Source organism: Bradysia coprophila, unplaced genomic scaffold (genome assembly GCF_014529535.1).
Source record: "Bradysia coprophila strain Holo2 unplaced genomic scaffold, BU_Bcop_v1 contig_94, whole genome shotgun sequence".
In the NCBI taxonomy this organism is placed as follows: Eukaryota; Metazoa; Arthropoda; class Insecta; order Diptera; family Sciaridae; genus Bradysia; species Bradysia coprophila.
This window is the reverse complement of record NW_023504022.1, coordinates 3,354,092-3,377,223: the sequence shown is the minus strand read 5'-3', so window position 1 is coordinate 3,377,223 and position 23,132 is coordinate 3,354,092. Positions and strand designations below refer to the sequence as shown.

General features: G+C 38.3%; 3 protein-coding genes across 3 annotated transcripts; all 3 read right to left on the bottom strand.

Annotated features, from left to right (window-relative positions):
- Positions 1–226: 226 nt before the first annotated feature.
- Positions 227–2,013, bottom strand: LOC119084976 (multiple inositol polyphosphate phosphatase 1-like). The gene is made up of 5 exons (XM_037195128.1): positions 1,764–2,013; positions 1,649–1,710; positions 966–1,591; positions 556–903; positions 227–502 (listed from the first exon to the last, which is right to left on the bottom strand). The coding sequence occupies exons 1-5, from the start codon at positions 1,954–1,956 to the stop codon at positions 337–339; spliced, it is 1,395 nt and encodes a 464-aa protein (XP_037051023.1). The 5' UTR covers positions 1,957–2,013; the 3' UTR covers positions 227–336.
- Positions 2,014–12,592: 10,579 nt separating this feature from the next.
- LOC119084975 (alcohol dehydrogenase class-3-like) lies at positions 12,593–14,265 on the bottom strand. Its single transcript, XM_037195127.1, has 4 exons — positions 13,926–14,265; positions 13,780–13,840; positions 13,025–13,656; positions 12,593–12,959 (listed from the first exon to the last, which is right to left on the bottom strand). The coding sequence occupies exons 1-4, from the start codon at positions 14,058–14,060 to the stop codon at positions 12,660–12,662; spliced, it is 1,128 nt and encodes a 375-aa protein (XP_037051022.1). The 5' UTR covers positions 14,061–14,265; the 3' UTR covers positions 12,593–12,659.
- A 6,622-nt stretch (positions 14,266–20,887) lies between these two features.
- LOC119084974 (alcohol dehydrogenase class-3-like) lies at positions 20,888–22,897 on the bottom strand. Its single transcript, XM_037195126.1, has 4 exons — positions 22,576–22,897; positions 22,430–22,490; positions 21,328–21,959; positions 20,888–21,259 (listed from the first exon to the last, which is right to left on the bottom strand). Exons 1-4 carry the CDS (start codon positions 22,708–22,710, stop codon positions 20,960–20,962), a joined length of 1,128 nt encoding a protein of 375 aa, XP_037051021.1. The 5' UTR covers positions 22,711–22,897; the 3' UTR covers positions 20,888–20,959.
- Positions 22,898–23,132: the final 235 nt, after the last annotated feature.

The window sequence follows — 23,132 nt, the reverse complement described above, 5'->3', positions numbered from 1 at the left end:
AAAGATATCAGCGATCAAAAATTTCGAAACGCAGAAATGTAGGCTACAATTTCAGCGTACGCTCGGAAGCTCTCAAAAAACGAATATGTTTCTCCCTAAATGTAGGCTACAAATTTGCGAATGGTCTATTGCTCTTAAACCAGCCCCAATAAAAGTGACTGATTCAATCACTAATTGTATTTCAATAGAGAGAGAACAGCTTGAAATTCTTATTTTGCAAAGGCAAACGTAACTTGTGTTTGATAATTGTATCTTTATTGGGTCGAAAAATAGCAAAGGACAGCAAAAAACGCAGCGTACAGAAATTGATGCTGCATGTTCGCATCAAAAGGTACTTTACAAGTTACTGCAGAATACTTCCTCGCAATTGACACCGACGAATCGTTGGAACCGTTCCACAATGACACTCAACTTGCATACACCGTTTTGTTGATCGCAGCCGGGAACCAATATTGGTCTCTCATTCAAATAGAAAATTAAATCGTGGTCACCGTCATCACAACTGCAAATTTGTTAATTAACGAAAGAGTAATTTCCCTTAAATTCAGAACTTACTCGTGACGAACGACTGCTAAATTTGAACCGAATGGTGCGATCAGACTGGTTAGCCAATTTCGTGCTGCTTGTTGAGCATAATTGTGTTGATGAAGCGGCCAGGTGTCTCTGAATGAGCCGAGTAGGACCAATAGCAGCTGAACTTCTTGAGTGTAACTCATGTAAATGCGAGCTACTTGGGGAGAGTCGGATTGCATGTGATTGATTAGGTCCTGCATAACACCACAGTTAAGGTTTTCAAGCAAGCGTTGATTTCGTACTCCATATCCGCTGAAGTAGAAATGACCTAAATCTTCCCAGTATTCCAGTATCAGATGATGAGCTACCGAGAATGCAGCGCACCAAGGACTGAAACATCTTAGTGCTTATAATACTGTTTGGGAAATTTTGTCAATTCAATGATAATTTACCAGTGGGTGCCTGTCTCCGAACCGGATTCTTCGAAATAAGCGGCTGTCTTAAATCGACACCAATCCCACATATCAACAATTTGCTGGAAGTTCAATTGATCTGCATGGAAGCCTAATCTTCTGTTGACTTGTTCAATGAGCTCTTGCATTTCAGGTCCATCACGGAAGGCGTTTCGTTGAGCATCCCAATCGGATACTTCGTCATTAAATGCCGGACAGAAGTCAAATGGTCTCAAGAACCAATCCCTTTCTGGCACATCCTCGTAAACAACATTCTGGGCTCCTGCTTCACCAAACAGACCGCTAGCAAAGGCACGAGCAGATTGGTTGGTGCGCACAGACTGGGTATGACGGAACAGGAAACGTTCAGGGCTATATGTTGTGGGGAAAATATCGGGGAAATTCTCCTGGTAACGCCTGGCAATATTCTGGATTCCGATGATTCCGGAATCAGTGACCAAACTAGCATTTCCGAGATGGAAACCGGATGCAAAATCGTTTTCCATGGAAAAATCGCGAATCATCTCAAAATCCTGTCTGCACAAACTGGTTCTGCCTGCCTCATAGTTACTGACAATATCACCCTGAACCGAAGATTCTGCGAAGTCAATCATCTCTTCCATTCCCTGTAAATACAAGTGCAATGTGCGAAACATGTTTTCAAACGGAAATGTTCCACTTACAATTGGATGAGGGAAACGTGCCCCATATCGTCCCATGTACCAGAATCTCGACGGAGTACAAGCTAAATAAAATTGTTAACAGAAATGGTTTTGAGAGTTTAGGTTCAAGTCTTACTTGATCGGTACGGATTTACAGTTGTGAAATTGAACCGACGAATCGCCTCATAGCTGGTGAATACGGATGCCATATTCGTCATTGGACGGATGGGATCCGTTGCATAACAGTAAAATGGATTGTGCATTGACGCACCAGCGTCTGCCGTAACGGCTAGAAATAAAACGCCCAACAACGCCACAACGAACTTCATAGTGTAGTTTGTTACAGATCGGAACACGTCTGACTGACCCAATTCTCACGTGAATCTGCGGTATTTATACGCGAATCTTATCTTCCAAAAATACTACGAACGGTATGGCAAAAATAAACTTTTATTGCCTTTCCCATAACTGTTAGGTAACATGAAAAATTGAAAATAAATTATTTTTAGTAAATTAAGTCGAAAATTTATTGACCAACAACATTTTCTCAGTGTCATTACGGCCGATAGAAATCTTGATTAGATAATTGAATTGCACAAGATTGTTGGAAGAATTTACAGCGGACGGAATGCGTTGAGCAAAATGGATTAGACCGATATTACTATCTGATGTACTCAAAACCATGGGAAATTCCACCTTATTCTTCCAACATATGGAAATGTACAATTTTCAAACAATTCCTAGACACGTCTTAGCGTGACCTTCGCCTATTATACTATTATACCGCCTGTGTTTCAGTCTCTCTTTCAGTTTCAGAGGCGAATCTGAGGTCAATAACCTCGCGTAAACGTGACTTTTAATTTATCTCAAGTTTTGTGCACAAAACTTTACACCTACAAAACAAGAAATTCATTAGAACAAACCCGCTGGGTCATAATGCATCTAATGCATATACAAAAATCCATTGCACCACTGGAGGAGATGTATATAAACGGGTCAAACGCCATCAACGAACGAAATCAATTTATTTACTGCGTTGTTCACTTTAAAAGAAGATTAATTTATTGCGGGGCTTACTGGACATAAGTGCGATGAGTGATCGTATATGGGTGCACAAAATAAAAACAAAATCATTTTGACAAATCATAGATATGATATCGTGTATTGATGGTGAAACATTGTATTTTACATGCTACATGCGGCCAGATTTCCTCAATAGAGAAAATCAATTTTTTTTGAAAAAGTGTAAAAAACAATATTTTGGCCTCAAATTAAAGTCGAAGCATTATAATTTGATCGATTCTATTCATTTAATTCATTTTTAAATAATTGTAGTTTTCAAAGAAATCATTTAGAAAACATTACAGTGTAAAAGCTTACACATGCGCATTAGAGCAAGGTTCTGTAAAATTATGCTTCAACTTTAATTTAATTTGAAGGCTGTGGTCACTTAACGATCAAAAATTTAAAATCCGTGATTTTTTATACTTTTTCAAAAAATTCGATTTTCTCTATTGCGGAATTTTGCCTCAATATTGGGCCAAACAAACAGTCACGCCACACACATTTCACAGACGATTTTCAAAAACTTTTCTTTTTTGGATAACCTACAACATTCCCAAGAATTTAAGCCCATTTAAGCAACTAGGTGCCTTTACTGACACTTTTCTAAATGTATTTTTGACGCATTCATAAAAACTTTTTGCATTTAATACATATTTACTATATTAATGACTCCACGCTGTTAAATTGTACAAAAAAAATTTCCTTGGAAACCATCGAGCGTAAGGTCGAATGATTTTTGACCACTTTTTGAGCTCTCAATTTTCTTATAAATTTTCAATTTTCAAGATTTTCAATCAACCTCAAATCATAAATAAAATATGACTCGTGTAGATTACGACCCTCGTTTCGCTCCGGCCGTAAACTTCCCACTTATATGAGCTGTCAATTATTCTGTTTGATTGCCTTTTTGTTACATCAGAGTAGATGGGAAGTTTGTTTTGTGAATGTGGAACTAGGACTTTTTCACATAATAAAAAAGTGTGATAGATGTTCGTCTCTAACACTTTTGTGTAAAACAAGGCATCAGAACAGTCGGTGCGTTTGCTGCGACTTAGCCCCGTACGACCCGTAATCCTATTTCGTCCGTAACCATAATACGTCCGTAGCCGTAATACGCCCGGAACCCTAACACGCCTACAACCCTCTAATGCGTCTGTTACCAAAATGCAAGTCAAGTTGGGCATGGTCAAATTTACTGAAACTGTTCATTTTTAAAATTGCGCATAGCGCAATTACGAAAGCCCGTACGAAGTACCTCTCAAATAAAACCAACAATTTACGACATTATTTTAGAAACCCAAAATGTTTTGCCAACTTTCTATTGGGTATTCAATTATCTCTCAAATGAAACAAAAACTAGCAAAATCGGATGAGATTTACTCGATTTATGTGCAAAAAATACTTAGGGCCGAGTAGCGGCCTTAGTCCAAGGGCCCAAATTTGAAACTTTTTTTGCCATCATTCTATTTGGCATTCAATTACCTCTCAAATGAAACAACGAGCCGTCAGAACAGTCGGAGCGTTTGCTGCGACTGAGCCCCGTACAAACCCGTACATCTATTGCGTACGTGACCCTAGTTCGTCCGTCGCCCTACTCTTACCGTAAGCCTACTGCGCCCGTAAACGTCGGTAAAGTAAAATTCTTATGAAATGTGTACGTCTTAAAAATTGCGCATAGCGCAATTACGAAGCCCCGTACGACGTTCCTTTCAAATGTAACACAAATTTCGAATTGACCTAAAATTAAGTAAGTTTCATTTTCACCGATTTATATTGATTTTACAAAAATCCAAAATGGCAGCCGACGGCCATTTTGTTAGGAGGTGGAAAGTAGTATGGCTGCTTTACACTCGTTAGTACCTTTCAAACAAAAAAAAAATTTAAATTCGGTCAAAGTTTACTCGAGATATTAACAAACGAGCCATCAGAACAGTCGGAGCGTTTGCTGCGACTGAGCCCCGTACAAACCCGTACATCTATTGCGTACGTGACCCTAGTTCGTCCGTCGCCCTACTCTTACCGTAAGCCTACTGCGCGCGTAAACGTCGGTAAAGTAAAATTCTTATGAAATGTGTACGTCTTAAAAATTGCGCATAGCGCAATTACGAAGCCCCGTACGACGTTCCTTTCAAATGTAACACAAATTTCGAATTGACCTAAAATTAAGTAAGTTTCATTTTCACCGATTTATATTGATTTTACAAAAATCCAAAATGGCAGCCGACGGCCATTTTGTTAGGAGGTGGAAAGTAGTATGGCTGCTTTACACTCGTTAGTACCTTTCAAACAAAAAAAAAAATTAAATTCGGTCAAAGTTTACTCGAGATATTAACAAACGAGCCATCAGAACAGTCGGAGCGTTTGCTGCGACTGAGCCCCGTACAAACCCGTACATCTATTGCGTACGTGACCCTAGTTCGTCCGTCGCCCTACTCTTACCGTAAGCCTACTGCGCCCGTAAACGTCGGTAAAGTAAAATTCTTATGAAATGTGTACGTCTTAAAAATTGCGCATAGCGCAATTACGAAGCCCCGTACGACGTTCCTTTCAAATGTAACACAAATTTCGAATTGACCTAAAATTAAGTAAGTTTCATTTTCACCGATTTATATTGATTTTACAAAAATCCAAAATGGCAGCCGACGGCCATTTTGTTAGGAGGTGGAAAGTAGTATGGCTGCTTTACACTCGTTAGTACCTTTCAAACAAAAAAAAAAATTTTAATTCGGTCAAAGTTTACTCGAGATATTAACAAACGAGCCATCAGAACAGTCGGAGCGTTTGCTGCGACTGAGCCCCGTACAAACCCGTATATCTATTGCGTACGTGACCCTAGTGCGTCTGTCACCCTACTTTGACCGTAAGCCTATTGCGCCGGTTAAAGTAGTTAAAGTAAAATTATTATGTAATGTGTACATCTTACAAATTGCGCATAGCGCAATTACGAAGCCCCGTACGACGTTCCTTTCAAATGAAACAAAAATTTCAAATCGCCCTAAAATTTTATTTTTTGAAGGGCCTAGTATCGGCCTCAGCCCGATGACCCCAATTTAAAAAATTTTTCAACTACATTCTATTCGGCCTTTGATTACCTTCCAAATGAAACAAAAATTACGAAAAACGGATGAAATTTACTCGAGTTCTATGTAAAATACACATAGGGCCCTAGTAGCATTTCACTTCTAAGGCCCTAACTCACGGTCCACTCACCCGATTTAAAAAAACTTTTTCCTGGATTGGTATTGACAATACCTATCATTTGCCGTGTCATTTACATTTACATCGTTTATTTTGCCATAAATATCACCAAAAGACCTTAAATCACTTAGGTGGCCCTAACTCACGAAGGGCCGACCCGAATATGCCCATCTTCGAACTTAGCCTCACTATTTCGACTATCTTTCAAATTTCAAATTTAATTTTTTTTTTCAACAACATTCTATTCGGTGTTCGATTATCTTTCAAATGAAACAAAAATTACGAAAAACGGATGAAATTTACTCGAGTTGTATGTAAAATACACATAGGGCCCTAGTAGCGGCCTTAGTCCGAGGACCCAAATTTAATTTTTTTTCAACAACATTCTATTCGGCCTTTGATTACCTTCCAAATGACACAAAAATTACGAAAAACGAATGAAATTTACTCGAGTTCAATGTAAAATACACATAGGGCCCTAGTAGCTTTTCACTTCTAAGGCCCTAACTCACGGTCCACTCACCCGATTTTAAAAAACTTTTTTTTCCTGGTATTGACAATACCTATCATTTGCCGTGTCATTCACATTTCCATCGTTTATTTTGCCATAAATATCACCAAAAGACCTTAAATCACTTAGGTGACCCTAACTCACGAAGGGCCGACCCGAATATGCCCATCTTCGAACTTAGCCTCACTATTTTGACTATCTTTCAAGGAAAAAAAAATTTTTGAAATCGGATTTGATTTACTCAAGATATCGACGTGACGGACAGACGGACAGACGGACAGACGGACCAAATTTTTATTGTGGATTCGTCATCTATGAACATAGGCAAACACTTTGCCCTTACCGTCTGCTTCGAATTCCATCAATTACACACGGCATCGTAATCCTATAAGCCCCTTCGTACTTCGTACGGGGCTAAAAACTAGCAAAATCGAATGATATTTACTCGATTTATGTGCAAAAAACACTTAGGGCCGAGTAGCGGCCTTAGTCCAAGTGCCCAAATTTGAGACTTGTTTTGCCATAATTCAATTCGGCATTACCTTCCATAAAAAACTAAATCTAGCAAAATCGGATGAGATTTACTCGATTTATGTGCCAAAAACACTTAGCTATGTTTTTCTTGCTGATTTGGCATCTCTGGACAACCACAATAGGTTTCCCCTTACTCAGGGAGTCCAATTCGACGTGTTACAAACGTATGCGTAAACCTATAAGACCCCAGTACTTCGTACGGGTCTAAAAATGTCCGTCTGTCTGTCTGCACGATAACTTGAGTAAAACGCATCCGATTTTGGAATAGATTTTGGATCGACCCCTCCTGAGCTGGGGCCCAATAAGTGCTTTACGGTTTTTCGAAGATATCTCCGGACATTTAAACGCTATACTCGTAAATGATACATCGAATGAAAGATATTTACAATACCGATCGACAAAAAAAAAGTTTATGGAAATCGGATGACCGACTTGTGAGTTAGACTCCTTGGTGTGAAACAGGCACAGGGCGGCAAGCAGTTTTTGCTTGTAGGTCGGCCAAATTTGAACATATTTCGTTCGTTTTAGCTTTATTAGATAGGTATTGACCGTACCAATCAGAAAAAAAAAGTTAATGAAATTATGTTCTCCGGAGCGTGAGCTAGGTCTCTTGGAGTGAGCTCTTATCTGGCTACTCGGCCGTACAGTGAACGAGGAGTATTTTGTCAATATCTCGAGTTAATTTTGACCGAATTTCATGAATTTTTTTTTGTTTGAAAGGTATTAACGAATGTAAAGCGTCGGTATAATTTCCGGTCTCCTAACAAAATGGCTGCCGGTGGCCATATTTGATTTTATTAAAAGTGATATAAAGTGGGAAAAATGATGCTTAGAGAGTTTCTGTTAACATGGAAATAATGTGTTAAGTGTGAGGGGTTTCAGGGATTCCATATATGGACATCTATATATACCTATATACAGCTATATTGAGCTATATACAGGCATATAGAGCTATATAATAGCATATATTTATCTGTGAAATCTTTATTTACAGTGAAATATAGTTAAATATACCGGTATATAGCTGTTTAAATAGGAATTTATGAAATTTGTCTTCGTACGGGGCTGTCTATATTGCCTCCGGCAATTTAATTGTATATGATAACAAGGCAAAGAGTGGATAATGTAAGTGATTTAAAAGGAAGAATAGTTTTTCAGCAGAGAAGAAAATGAAGTAAGAGAAATGAAGAGTTTCAAATTAAAGGCTTTTGATACGAATAGGTGTTTCGTACGGGTCGGCGTTAGCTATGTTTTTTATTGCGGATTCGTCATCTATTAACATAACCAAATGATTTGCCCTTACTGTCTGCTTCCAATTCGACGTGTTACAAACGGCATATTAATCTTATAAGCCCCCAGTACTTCGCACGGGGCTAAAAATTTACGAGTGTGAACTTTGTGACCAGAGCGAAGCGAGGGCCGTAATCACACGAGTTGCATACCTTATTATTGCAAATCGGGCCAATTTTCAGTAGAACATCGAACATATTTGACGTTTCATTTGAAACATTCAGCTACGCTGATTCGATTGACAACTTTGTCGAACGAAAATATTCCTTTAGAATTATTTGCTAAAAAAGTCTTATAATCTACAAAATTTCAACGAGTGTGAACTTTGCGGCCAGAGCGAAGCGAGGGCCGTATTCAAACGAGTTCAAAATTTATTCAAGAGTTTAGCAAGAAATACGTCCTCATTACAGCGTCTTTCGGCAGGTATAGTAATATCGAAGCATCTTTTGTTTGAAAATGTAGAAATAAGCAAGGTTCAGAACCTTGAAAATAAGCTTCCTTTGTAAATGACGATATGTATATTTTTTCGAAATAAAATTACATAAAATAAACTAATTTCCTTCCTTTGTTTATTCTGAAATTTTATTTGCTATGATATTTTTGTAACAATTACAAAAATCTATCCTGTGCCCTATCTTAAACGAACTGCATAAATCTGTAGATTACATGTATCTTCAACAATTTACAGTGAAAATCACAATGTACGCATTTGTGATTTTTTGATTCATAATTTCATTCACAGCAGGAGAGGTATTCAGCATGAAGTTCATGCCGTGAACACTAATAAAATTGATAATTGTCAAATTTAGGAGCAGTGCTGTGTTTAATTGCAATATTTTGCTAAATAAACGGATGATCTGGATGCTTTAAATGCTGAATGAATGATTTTTTCGTGATCTATAAATATTTTCGACTTTTTCAATGACTCTTCTCTTATGTCGGAAACCTTTAGAATCGCTAGATTGTATTTGGTGCCAGTAGAATTACACCGATTACTACCGTTAACTGCTCCAAAAAGGGCAAAACTACTCCGGGAAGTTCTCGGACTCAAAAAAGTTACAATTTAAACGAGCCGTCAGAACAGTCGGAGCGTTTGCTGCGACTGAGCCCCGTACGAACCCGTACATCTATTGCACACGTGACCCTAGTGAGTCTGTCACCCTAGTTGAAGTCAAATTATTATGAAATGTGTACATCTTACAAATTGCGCATAGCGCAATTACGAAGCCCCGTACGACGTTCCTTTCAAATGTAACACAAATTTCAAGTTGACCTAAAATTTTAATTTATTGAGAGGCCTAAGGCCTAGTTACGGCCTTAGTCCAACGACCCAAATTTAATTTTTTTTTCAACAACATTCTATTTGGTGCTCGATTACCTTTCAAATGAAACAAAATTTAGGAAAATCGGATCAAATTTACTCGAGTTATATGCAAAACACACTTAGGGCCGTGGAGAGTCCTTAGTCCAAGGACCCAAAATTTTTTTCAACAACATTATATTCGATGTTCAATTACCTTTTAAATGAAACAAAAATTAGGAAAAACGGATGAAATTTACTCGAGTTATATGCAAAATACACTTAGGGCCGAGTAGCGGTCTTAGTCCAAGGACCCAAATTTAATTTATCTTCCATGTGTGACTATTTCATACATTACTCGTTTCTGTATATAAACTCTAAGCCATACGTTATTCTGGTTGTCTAGGGATATAATTTTATTACTCTTCTAGGGTAAATTTTATTTCCGTTTTTTATTTTTAAGAAAAAAACCAATGACCCGATGGAGATTCGAACTCCGAACCTCCTGCATATCAACAAACTACGCTAACCATTACACCACCGAGTCTTCTAATATACCAGATATGCATACTCTAATGTTGCAGCGTGGGACTCAATTTATAAAGTACATAAGCAACATGTACTACAAAATTTCGTGTGTGTGTGTGTGTGTCGACGCCATGTGTTTTTTTTTCGTTTAGAACGAAAAAAAAAAATCAAATTTTGACTAAACGGATTCTCTTCATTCAAAACTTCATTGTTTTGTGTTTTACCGAAGGATGTCTTTCGTAATTAGTTTTTCAATTGGACAAATATCTGCTGAGAAATATGCCATTGCATACGTGGTGTATCAATATGTAAAAAAGCGTAAGGTCTCAGTGCGCAGCAGATATTCGTTCGATTGGAAGTTTACTTACGATAAAGAGATCAGAATACTTTCTTTGCAATTTATTTTGATAAAACAAAAACAAAAAAAAAAAAATGTGCGTTGCGGGAAGAGAACTCACGATCTTATGCATAAAAAGTTCACGCTCTAGCCGATTCGGCCATTGAGACTCATGATTACATTTGATTTTGTTGTCATGAAACCCCGCATGTATGTAGAACATAAGCAATGACCATATATGTGTTAGTGACTCTGTCGCAGGTAGTCTGATCATTTTAAAAAGTACATAAGTATTTAACATGCACGACAAAATGTCGCGAGTGTATGTGTGACTCGCATAATTTATTTAGAACGAAAAATAATCAAATTTTGACTAAATGGATTCTTGTTATTCAAAATTACGTTGTGTAGTGTTTTATCTCAGGATTTCGGAAACGCAATTAGTTATTCGATTGGACAAATATCTGCCGAGAAATGTGTCATTGCAAATATGGTGTAATCAATATGACAAAAAGGCTAAGGCCTCGGTGCCCAGCAGATATTTCTTCGATTAAAAATCTAGCTACTATACTGGAGATCAGTTTATTTACTATTTTTTGTGATAGAAAATGAAAAAAAAATGGAAAAAAATGTTTGTTATGAGGATAGAACTCACGATCATATGCATAAAACTGACGCGCTCTAGCCGATTCGGCCACCGAGATTCACGATGATGTTTCGATTTGTTGCCATGATTTTGTTTAATTGTCACACATGATGCTTTTGTATACACATAAGCCAAACCTTTCAGTGGTGTTTGTATGTCTTCGAGTTTATATACAGAAACGCTGAATGTATGAAATAGTCACACATGGAAGATAAAATATCGTATTGCTATGTGAGAAAAATCTCGAATCACTTCTTATGTATTGTATACACACGCGTTCGCTTCGCTCACTTGTTATATACAATATGTACATACGAAGTAATTCTCGATTTTGTCTCACATAGCAATAAAATACTATTTTTTCAACAACATTCTATTCCTCGTTCGATTACTTTTCAAATGAAACAAAAATTAGGAAAATCGGATGAAATTTACTCGAGTTATATGCAAAATACACTTAGGGCCGAGGAGCGGCCTCAGTCTAAGGACCTAATTTTCAAACATTTTTCGCACCACATTCTATTCGGTATTCAATTACCTTTCATATAAGACAAAAACTAGCAAAATTGGATGAGATTTACTCGATTTATATGCAAAATACACTTAGGGCCGAGGAGCGGCCTCAGTCCAAGGACCCAAATTTAAAACGTTTTTCGCCACATTATATTCGGGCTTCGATTACCTTTCAAATGAAACAAAAATCACGGAAAAAGGATGAAATTTACTCGAGCTATATGCAAAATACACTTAGGGCCGAGTAGCCTTTCACTTCTAGGGCCCTAACTCACGGGCCATACACCCGCTTTTAATAAACTTTTTTTTTCCTGGATCGGTATCGACATTACCTATCTTTTGCCGTTTCATTTACATTTCCAACGTTTTTTTTGCCGTAAATATCACCAAAAGACCTTAAATCACTTAGGTGGCCCTAACTCACGAAGGGCCGACCCGAATATGCCCATTTTCGAACTTAGCCTCACTATTTTGACTATCTTTCAGGAAATTTTTTTTTTTTTGAAATCGAATTTGATTTACTCAAGATATCGACGTGACGGACAGACGGACAGACGGACAGACAAAATTTTTATTGCGGATTCGTCATCTATGAACATAGGCAAACACTTTTCCCTTACCGTCTGCTTCGAATATCAATTACACACGGCACCGTAATCCTATAAGCCCTACTTCGTACGGGGCTAAAAATTACCGTGAAGTCAACGTCATTTGCTCAGTTTCATACAAACTCACAAAGTCGTGGTACAGCGATTTCCCCCATCGGAAATTCGCCATACAATATAGGTGAGTAATAAACAAATGGTTTGAATCGTTGCACTACTGGTTTATGTCTTTGCTAAACTTTGCGCTAACTTCACACACTCAAGTCTTAGTTTCGTTTTGTCTTTTATATTAGAGATGCCGCAAATTTCGTTCGTTTATTTCGGATTCTATCGCAAAAGACATTCACCTATTACTCGCAATCACGTATAGTGTCGAAATCCATAGAGCTAAGTACATTATCTCTCCACGCATAGACTCGTTCAATGAAAAACGTTTCGTATGCTAAAGCAATCTTGTGGTTGATTCGCAAGCTTTATTTTATAAAATCCGAATGTTTAACATTTTCTACTCATGATGGATGACCGATCGAATGGTTTGTCCGCTTTTTAACAATTCGATTGCTTTGTTCACCTCAACAAGACTTAAGTGATGAGTAATGAGCTTATCGGTAGGCAGCAGCCCATCCATGTATTCTTGAACGAGTCGTGGTACGCTATCCTTGCTCTTGTAACCACCGAAAAGTGAACCCTTTAATGTTCGGCCAAGTTGACACTGAATGGGTTCAATTCCCAGTTCCTGTCCGTTCGGGCTAACGCCCAGCAAGACACACACGCCATAACCTAATGAGGTGGAGCCGAAGGCTTCCTGAAATAATTAAAAAAAAAAATTTCTTGCCGGGAAATCTCATTATTACTTTTCGCCTCAATTACCTTCATTGTTTGAATGTTACCGATGCACCCGAATGTATAGTTAATGCCACCGTATGTCTTCATCAAGTGTTCGTCGATTGGCACAGTTAGATCACGAGGATTGATCACCTCAGTTGCGCCAAACTCCTTAGCAATTGCAAACTTTGACGGATTGACATCAATGCCGATAATTCTAGTCGCACCCGCATCTCTGCAACCCAACACAGCCGAAAGACCAAGTGTACCCAGACCCCACACAGCACAGCTGCTTCCCTTTTCGACGTTAGCATTATTGAGAGCACTTCCGTAGCCCGTACAAAAGCCGCACGAATAAATGCAAACTTTATCGAGCGGCGCTTGCGGATTGATTTTGCATAAGTTGTTCACGCTAACGACACAATATTCGGAAAATGTTGAACAGCCAATAAATTGGAATAGAGGTTGACCTCGGCAACTCATTCGTGACGTTCCGTCTGCCATCAGGCCATTGAATTCGCTCATGAACTCCACACAAACATTCGCCGTTTTATGCAGACAAACCGAACACTTTTTGCATTGCGGCAAGAACAGTGGAATGACGGTGTCGCCGGGCGCGAATTCTCCTTCAGTTACTCCTTCACCGACTGATTCGACGACGCCGGCACCTTCATGACCTGAAAACAGTGACAATTGAGATGTGATAAGATAAGGCGACACAAAAAGCGTTGATGTGCTAGCGAATACTTGCAGACTGCATCTGTTATAGACATTGGCTGTAATGTCAATTTAGTTATTACCTAGAACAATAGGATAAATGCTGAGGAACTTTCCATCGAGGGCAGCAATGTCACTGTAGCACTGCAATTATTAAGAAACAAATTTTCTTAGCCCAATACTTAAGTCATTACAAAATCGGTTCAAGGTTTCACCAATCAACACGTACCAAACTCGTAGCGATAATTTTGACTCGAACCTCATTCTTGGATGGCGGTGCAACTTGAATTTCTTCGATTTTCAGCTCCTCACCCTTTTCCCAACAAACGGCCGCACGACAAGTTAAAACTCTACCTTGCGACATGATCTGAACAACTGTTCAAATGCTGTTCTGTTTCTCAACTCTTAAGTGAAACGTTTGAATGGAAATTGTCCCACACATGCACAGCTAATAGTTTAATTATTTACAGACAAAAGAGCAAACGATTTATACGACTGAATCAGTTGAACTGATGAATAATAATTGTGCTGACATAAATGTTTGTGTTGTATTGCAAGCATGTTCTGGGCAATCCGATATTCGTTGCATACAATTGTAATTATGGGACGCAAACTGCAAGGTTATTCGAAATGTCAAAAATCATCCACAGAGAACCCTAACCTCCAATGAAAGTAGATAAGTAGGTATGGCCAGTCCATACAAGTCGGAGCACATACGGATTGGCATGGCGCCACCTCAAACGAACTCATTTCTAGTGGGAATTTGCACTAGAAATGAGTTCGTTTGAGGTGGCGCCATGCAAATCCGTATGTGCTCCGGCTAGAACAAATTTGAACGATTGGCCATACCTATCTATTTACTTTCATTGCTAACCTCAACGTATGTGCAGTGAAAATGAGCAGGCACTTTGCTCATGTTTGAAAATAGAAACAAATGTTTTAATGGTTTTCTTGTAAAATAGTCAGCTTAAACACTTACGCCATACAAGAAACAATCCAAAAAAATCCAAGGTGCTTTCAAATAAATGCGGGAAAGACCCAATACAACAAATTTCGAAAAAAAGAGTAGCTCTTTTGAATTGTTTAATGCAAACTAGAGTTACGCAGGTCATGTAAAACAGTACTTTTTTAAGATGAAATAAATGAAATGAAATGACTCTGAGCTGTAATGGTTATTTTCATGCTTCGGGCTGAAAATGAGGGCAATTTTTGATTTTTGCATTGGACGATTAGGCACTTTCGCTTGTAAGCCTCACTCCGTTCGGCCTACAACTCGCGAAATTGCCTGAAATCAATCGTCCAAAACAGGTACACAAATTATAATGTTCGTAACTGCTATTTATTCAAGCAGGCTATATGAGACCTCCGTTCCTGTAGAGTAGAGGCGCTACATTTTTTTTAACTTTATTGTTTGCGCTCTATTTTCTTGTGAAATAACTTCACTCTGGTAAAATAGCAATGAAATGTGACAGCAACGAGGTTAGGTCACAAGAAGCGCTAAATTGTACTAGAAATGTATGTAAATCAGAGATATGACTAGGACGTCGCTTCCACAGATAGAGGTAACTTGTGCTACGAAAAATTGAACGATATACGACAGATAGAAACCAACATAACCACACATTTGAGATTATGTTCCAGACCAAAAGTTGCAACGAAATAAATTGCTAAAATGACACAGAAAGAAAAGTATTCCCATAATGTGTGGTATCTGCGTCACCTTCATAAAGTTTACTGCCTTGATGTTATACCTCTATCTGTCGAAGGGGAGACGCCGAATTATGATATCTCTTTGATGTAAATTGAAATAAATGGAAATATATTGCATTTGAGCTTGAGTTTTCATAACAACAGATGTCACTGGTCACTGCTTTCTTTATACGATTTGTACTTCTAAGGAACGATTTCGCTACATGGTATTTTCACCACTTTCTTTGTGCAATTTGTGATTGTTAGTCAAGATATTTTCTCTCCTACGCGTGGCACCCTTCTATTGATCACCAATTCACCACGATGCAAAGTACCTAGATAGTTTATTATGAATGGGTACGACAGAGCCCCTGCACCTAGGCCACCTGTTGTGCTTAGCATAGTCATAGAATATTGCCTATGTCAAAGAGAGTAGTTTTGACTCTAATCACATGACCTTGAAACAGTGTAAAGATGAGAAATTACCCTGTCGTATCTTCCTACATTATCTTTGTCTAGTTCTGGTGTTTTGCACGATATCTTGTCCGCTTCGTTCCGTTTCCTCAGTGACAAAGTCTCAAATTTTTGGATTCATGCATTTAAAAAAAAATAAATAAAAAAAACGGAGACAAAAAATTTAAAAAAGCAGAATTTCGGAGAAAAGAGCGCAGAATTTTGGAGATAATAATCTCCATTTTTAATTTATTTATCTCCACTTTTCTGCATTTTTATCTCCAAATATGAAAAATTCTTGAAATAATAGGTCTGTTCCAAGGCCATACGAATTGTCAAATTTCATCCATAGACAACATAACCTAAACAATTTCTCATGAAAAATGAGCTGCCGAAATTAGCGCGAAGCAGCTTCAATACGTAAAATTTTTTTGAAAGCTGTCACTATAAGTACACGGCGCCTCAAAATTTTTGCAAAAAACAGAGGTTATGTCGTCTGTGGATGAAATCGTCGTGGTTCGGGTTGTCAAAGTTCGCGTTTACAGTTATTTGGAACAAACCTATTATCTCTACTTTCGAATTAGTTATCTCCACTTCTAACTGCCTTTTTGTGAATTAATTAACTGCCGTTTTGTAAGAATTGTAACTACATTTTATACTTCCCAAATCTATTTTTTATCTCCAAAATTAAAGTTTATATCTTCAGTATTGCATAACAGCGTATAATATACGCCGTATATAGTATACTGAGGCGCCCAATTTTTCTGAAAACATGAAGATTAGAATATTTCGCTAGAGCTTCGTTGGTTGCTGAGTGCTGAGTCAATGGCTTAAACACCCTTGCTTCGACTTACTGTCTACGCTTTCCCCGTACTTTTTTATTCAGTCACTGAATTATAGTGCGAACTCATACAAAACAAAATTGCTAGTGATGCCGATGTATGATAACCTTTTACTCGTTGTTCCACAGAAACGAGTAAATAAATTGGCAAATAGTGAAGTATATACAGGTTTTAACTGAAATGAGATTCACTTTGAATCTGCTTCCAAGGTTATCTATTTGTATTTACATTTGCGATGACTATTATATATATGCCGTTTTTCAATGTTTTAAAAGTAACACTCGCTGTTGAACTAGGCGGATGAACGAGTAGGTCGAGAGCATAGCATTGTAACTGATGCTCTGTAACTGATGAAGGATTGGTTTGGTGAATAGCTCGATTTTACGACGTTATCGGGCTATTGGCATCCTCGAAAATTGCGTTTTGCCAACTCAGAGCGAAAAGTAGCGAAAGTTAAAACATAGTTTCTTCGGCAATTCGTCAGCACATCGACTTCTGCACAAAAGTGTCCTTAGAAGTCAATTCGCAGAAAAATCCACTTTTTCTTATTTATCCAAAGATTTCAGCATTTATCGCTCATAGTATCAATGAAAATTATTAGTCGAAGCATAGCACTGTCCGAAGCATCTATTTGAGTGACGTCAAAGTCAGCTTTGGTGCTTGAGAGCGCTATGGTCGAAGCCAAATAATGAGGAGTTTTCCTTGACTCTACCATATTCTTTTGACAAATTCGACAGATTGATGCATCAGGAATCACGTGGTTTGGTTGTTATAGTCAAAAGGGTGAGTGGTGAACTCGCTTGTATAGCGATGGTTAATTTCCTTCAAGTAACTCATGCGATTCGTAGTTTATAAAGATCCTCATCGCATAGTTTGGTGCGATAATTTTCTGTAAGTATACGGATCTTTCATAACTTTTATGCATTTCATTGGCGATATTTGTTATTTACGCGGGCTTTGTGCAATGTCATATGAACATATTTTATTGCACTAGTTACTGAAGTCACACTAGGATTATCTTCCGTGTTTATTCGATTTTCTTCATTGCATAATAGTTATTTAAGCAACACGAATCGTATGCTGGTATATTATCGCACACTATGTCTTGCCAACTCGGCTTCGCCTCGGATTGGCAATCTGACATCTAGTGCGATAACTTACCGGCATACGATTCGTGTTGCATAAATAACTATTATGCAATCGATATGTAATAGTTATAAATTCTACAAGAACTGTAAAGGGTGCTTTATGTTCGAGGAATGGTAAATGGTTCAAGACGAAGTCGAGGCTCTAGATGTGTAATTAAGACACGAGGCCGCAGGAGTAATGAAATGGTTATTAAATTAGTGCTTGGGAATAAAAACCACCTTTTCGATGATTTAGGAGTCCATAGGAAATTCATCCATTTACGAAATGCATCAAAATATCGTTTAGAAAATTCATAATACAGAAAGAACTACAAAGACTATAGAAAAATAGAAAAACTTGTGTCAGCATAAATATTTGCGCTGGACACAAACATTAGCTAAGACTGGTTCATCAATATATTTTCTGTCAACACAAATTATTTGTGGTGGTAAGAATATTTGTGCTTACAACGAAATTGTCTACACGAAAATTGTCTCTATACACAGCAATGAAAGTAGATAAATAGGTATGGCCAGTCCATACAAGTCGGAGCACATACGAATTTGCATGGCGCCCCTCAAACGAACTCATTTCTAGTGGAAATTTGCACTAGAAATGAGTTCGTTTGAGGGGGCGCCATGCAAATTCGTATGTGCTCCGGCTAGAACAAATTTGAACGTTTGGCCATACCTATCTATTTACTTTCATTGATACACAGCACTGCTCTTAGCATGAAGGCTGAATTGAGAAGTGTCAATCCTAGAGGCTTTAGAGTTAAGAACTACCGCGTAGGATTGCATGTTATAACTCATACAACGAGCACACTACACCTTTACAAAGAAACCCAGTGCCTACAGTGATTTGATCAGACTCCGAATTAGACGTGTGCGCCGATATACGCTTCATCGGCGGCGGCGGCGTGAGTTTTTAGAAGACGGTGGCGACGCGCCGATTGCGTAAACTGTCGGCGTTGAGCACTTCAAGTTAGAAGTTGATTATTTTGCCATTCACTTCACAATTTCAGTAGTATTGGAAACACGACAATCTTTAACACCTTTACAAAATTTTGCTTCCTCGATAATACTATAATTATAGGTTTGTTCCAAGTAGCTGTAAAAATGAACTTTGACAACACGAACGACGACGATTTCATCCACAGACAACATAACCTACAGGATTTTGTATGAAAAGTCGTTTAGGTTATGTTGTCTGTGGATGAAATTTGACAGAAGTTTGACGATTCAAATGGCCTTGGAACAGACCTATTATGGATGAACAGAATACAGTTTTAAGTTATCCGCAAACACAAACGTTTCGAGTGAATAATCATCAGTGCTATTGAAAAATCAAGCTCTTTCGGAATGCTTGTAGCGGTAGTACACAATAATTTTGCAGCCAAATTCACTAATTTTGGCATCGAATTTAATTGTGAAATCATACATTCACTTAATAATGACGAGTCAAGACCAGAGAATTACTACTTATGTCAGCAATGTTCCTTTTTCGTTTGTTACTTACGTTTTTGATGTGAATAATAAATAAATTTAACAAAGATTAACTAGAATAGGGAACGTTTATTAGAATGGAAGTTAATTGATACGTGCGTTTCTGCACAATTTCCTCATACTTCTAATCATAGACTTATATACGGGAAATTTGTTGGTTAGATTAAGTCGATACTGTACAAGATACAAATGTACTTGGACAATTCGTTAGCCGAGAGACTTGTGTGCCTTTCGAAGTTATGTAATTTTTCGAGTGTTACATCCAAGTATGATTATGAAGCCGCTGCAGTAGGTTGGAAGACTGGGAGGCTTCAAAAATAAAAACAGGAACTCAGATCTTTGATCCTTAGTTCCCCTCCACCGGCTTTGCTTCTTTCATCAGGAAAATTTCCCTTCCCAATTTTCAATAGAAAGTCACTAAGGCCCTAAGTCATTAAGTCATTAAGAAATGCCAGATCCTCATCTTGTTGCAGATTTCGTGAGCTTCAGAAATACATTGCAGTATGGGTAACACATTAACTATTTACAAAACGAAGAGAAGTACGAGAGAAGTAGGAAAACTCACTTAATTTTTATAATCAATTGAACAGTTTTATGAAGTTTCGATCTAGTTTATTTAACACTCTAGTTGATACTAGCAGTTCGTGCCTAATTCATCAACCGAATTTTTGGTTTATTTTGCACTAATGCGATACGCCGACAGATGACCGTCGGCGGCGGCGTGACCCATTTTTCGTCGTCGGCGGCAAAGCATCGGCGTGGAGCTTTTTTCGCCGGCGCGCCGACGGCGGCGCACACGTCTACTCCGAATATTTTCTATGTTCATGCTAGAAGCAGTGCCGTGCCCTATCTTAAACGAATTACATAAATTACATGTATCTTCAACAATATACAGTGGATATCACAATGTACGCATTCGTGATTTTATAATTTATAATTTCATTCACAGCACTGATCTAAGCATTAACACTTAATCGACAAGTGTTAAATTTGAAGCAGTGCTGTGTTTCATTGCAATATTTTGTGAAATAAAAGGATGGATACAGACAATTTTGTTATCTAATATTTTCTCTGTTTTGTCATTAGATTACATTTTGTATCAGTAGAATTCTACCCGTTAGGAAAATTTTATCAACATTTCACCAAAGAAATTCGTGAGGACAAAACTGCTCTGGAAACTCATGGTACAGGGCCCAGAAAATATACAAATACCCGTAAAGTCAAAGTTATTGGCTCAGCTTCGTACAAAGTCATGAAGTCGTGGTACAGCGTTTTTGAAGTAGTTTCCCCATCGGAAATTCGCCATACAATATAGGTGAGTAATAAACAAATGGTTTGAATCGTTGCTAAATACACTACTGGTTCATGTCTTTGCTAAACTTTGCGCTAACTTCACGCACTCAAGTCTTAGTTTCGTTTTGTCTTTTTTATTAGAGATGCCGCAAATTTCGTTCGTTTATTTCGGATTCTATCGCAAAAGACATTCACCTATTACTCGCACTCACGTATTGTGTCGAAATCCATAGAGCAAAGCCCGTTATCTCTCCACGCATAGACTCATTCAATGAAAAACGTTTCGTATGCTAAAGCAATCTTGTGGTTGATTCGCAAGCTTTATTTTATAAAATTCGAATGTTTAACATTTTCTACTCATGATGGATGACCGTTCGAATGGTTTGTCCGCTTTTTAACAATTCGATTGCTTTGTTCACCTCCACAAGACTTAAGTGATGAGTAATGAGCTTATCGGTAGGCAGCAGCCCATCCATGTATTCTTGAACGAGTCGTGGTACGCTATCCTTGCTCTTGTAACCACCGAAAAGTGAACCCTTTAATGTTCGGCCAAGTTGACACTGAATGGGTTCAATTCCCAGTTCCTGTCCGTTCGGGCTAACGCCCAGCAAGACACACACGCCATAGCCTAATGAGGTGGAGCCGAAGGCTTCCTGAAATAATTAAAAAAAAAAAAAAATTCTTGCCGGGAAATCTCATTATCACTTTTCGCCTCGATTACCTTCATTGTTTGAATGTTGCCGATGCACTCGAATGTATAGTCAATGCCACCGTATGTCTTCATCAAGTGTTCGTCGATTGGCGCAGTTAGATCACGAGGATTGATCACCTCAGTTACGCCAAACTCTTTAGCAATTGCAAACTTTGACGGATTGACATCAATGCCGATAATTCTAGTCGCACCCGCATCTCTGCAACCCAACACAGCCGAAAGACCAAGTGTACCCAAACCCCACACAGCGCAGCTGCTTCCTTTTTCGACATTAGCATTATTGAAAGCACTTCCGTAGCCCGTACAAAAGCCGCACGAATAAATGCAAACTTTATCGAGCGGCGCTTGCGGATTGATTTTGCATAAGTTGTTCACGCTAACGACACAATATTCGGAAAATGTTGAACAGCCAACAAATTGGAATAGAGGCTGACCTCGGCAACTCATTCGCGACGTTCCGTCTGCCATCAGGCCATTGAATTCGCTCATGAACTCCACACAAACATTCGCCGTTTTATGCAGACAAACCGAACACTTTTTGCATTGCGGCAAGAACAGTGGAATGACGGTGTCGCCGGGCTTGAATTCTCCTTCAGTTACTCCTTCACCGACTGATTCGACTACGCCGGCACCTTCATGACCTGAAAACAGTGACAGCACAAAATTACAGATTTTTGGTGTTTTCTTAGATGAAAGACGGTTTTCGTAGAACGTCGGCCACACTTCACTCAATTGATATTTACGATCTGAAATCTACAATCAGCCGCAATTCAGATGTGATAAGATAAGACGACACAAAATAATTGCAAAACGTGAAGTGAAAGTCGATTGAAAATGAAAACCTAGGTGAAATGGTCTGAGAATACTTTCAGACCATAGCACCGAACCAAGCACTAGAACAGATTGTTTTAACGGAAAATCGGCACCTCTTCTCATGTAATGTTGTGACGCAGTATTATTATACCAACCTTGCAAACTTAATTTATATGAGAGATTTTGACTACTGCGTTAGGGAGGCCCCTCTTGAAAATTCTTTTCTCGTGCTTGGTTCAGTGCTTTGTACAGATGCATCTGTTATAGACCTTGGTTTTAATGTCAATTTAGTTATTACCTAGAACAATAGGATAAATGCTGAGGAACTTTCCATCGAGGGCAGCAATGTCACTGTAGCACTGCAATTATTAAGAAACAAATTTTCTTAGCCCAATACTTAAGTCATTACAAAATCGGTTCAAGGTTTCACCAATCAACACGTACCAAACTCGTAGCGATAATTTTGACTCGAACCTCATTCTTGGCTGGCGGTGCAACTTGAATTTCTTCGATTTTCAGCTCCTCACCCTTTTCCCAACAAACCGCTGCACGACAAGTCAAAACTTCACCTTGCGACATGATCTGAACAACTGTTCAAATGCTGTTCTGTTTCTCGACTCTTGAGCGAAATGTTTGAATGGAAATTGTCCCACACACACGCACGTCTTATCGTTAATGTTATTACCGACAAAAGAGCAAACAGTTTATAGAACTGATGATGAATAATTGTGATGGTACAAATGCTTGTGTTGATATTGATAGCAAGCATGTAATCCGGTAATCGGTGCATATCATGTGATACAATCTGGAATCATTGGATCAGAAGAGAGAGAGAGAGACCCAACCACGGCAGAGTAAATTTAACCAGGCAGGAGCGTTGATTTGACTAGGGACCTGTATAATCTAGTAGCCCTATATTTTTTGCGAATATTTTTTTTTTCAATTTATGTCAGTCGTGTTAATTGAGCTCATTTTCATACAGCGTATTAGGTCCCTTATTT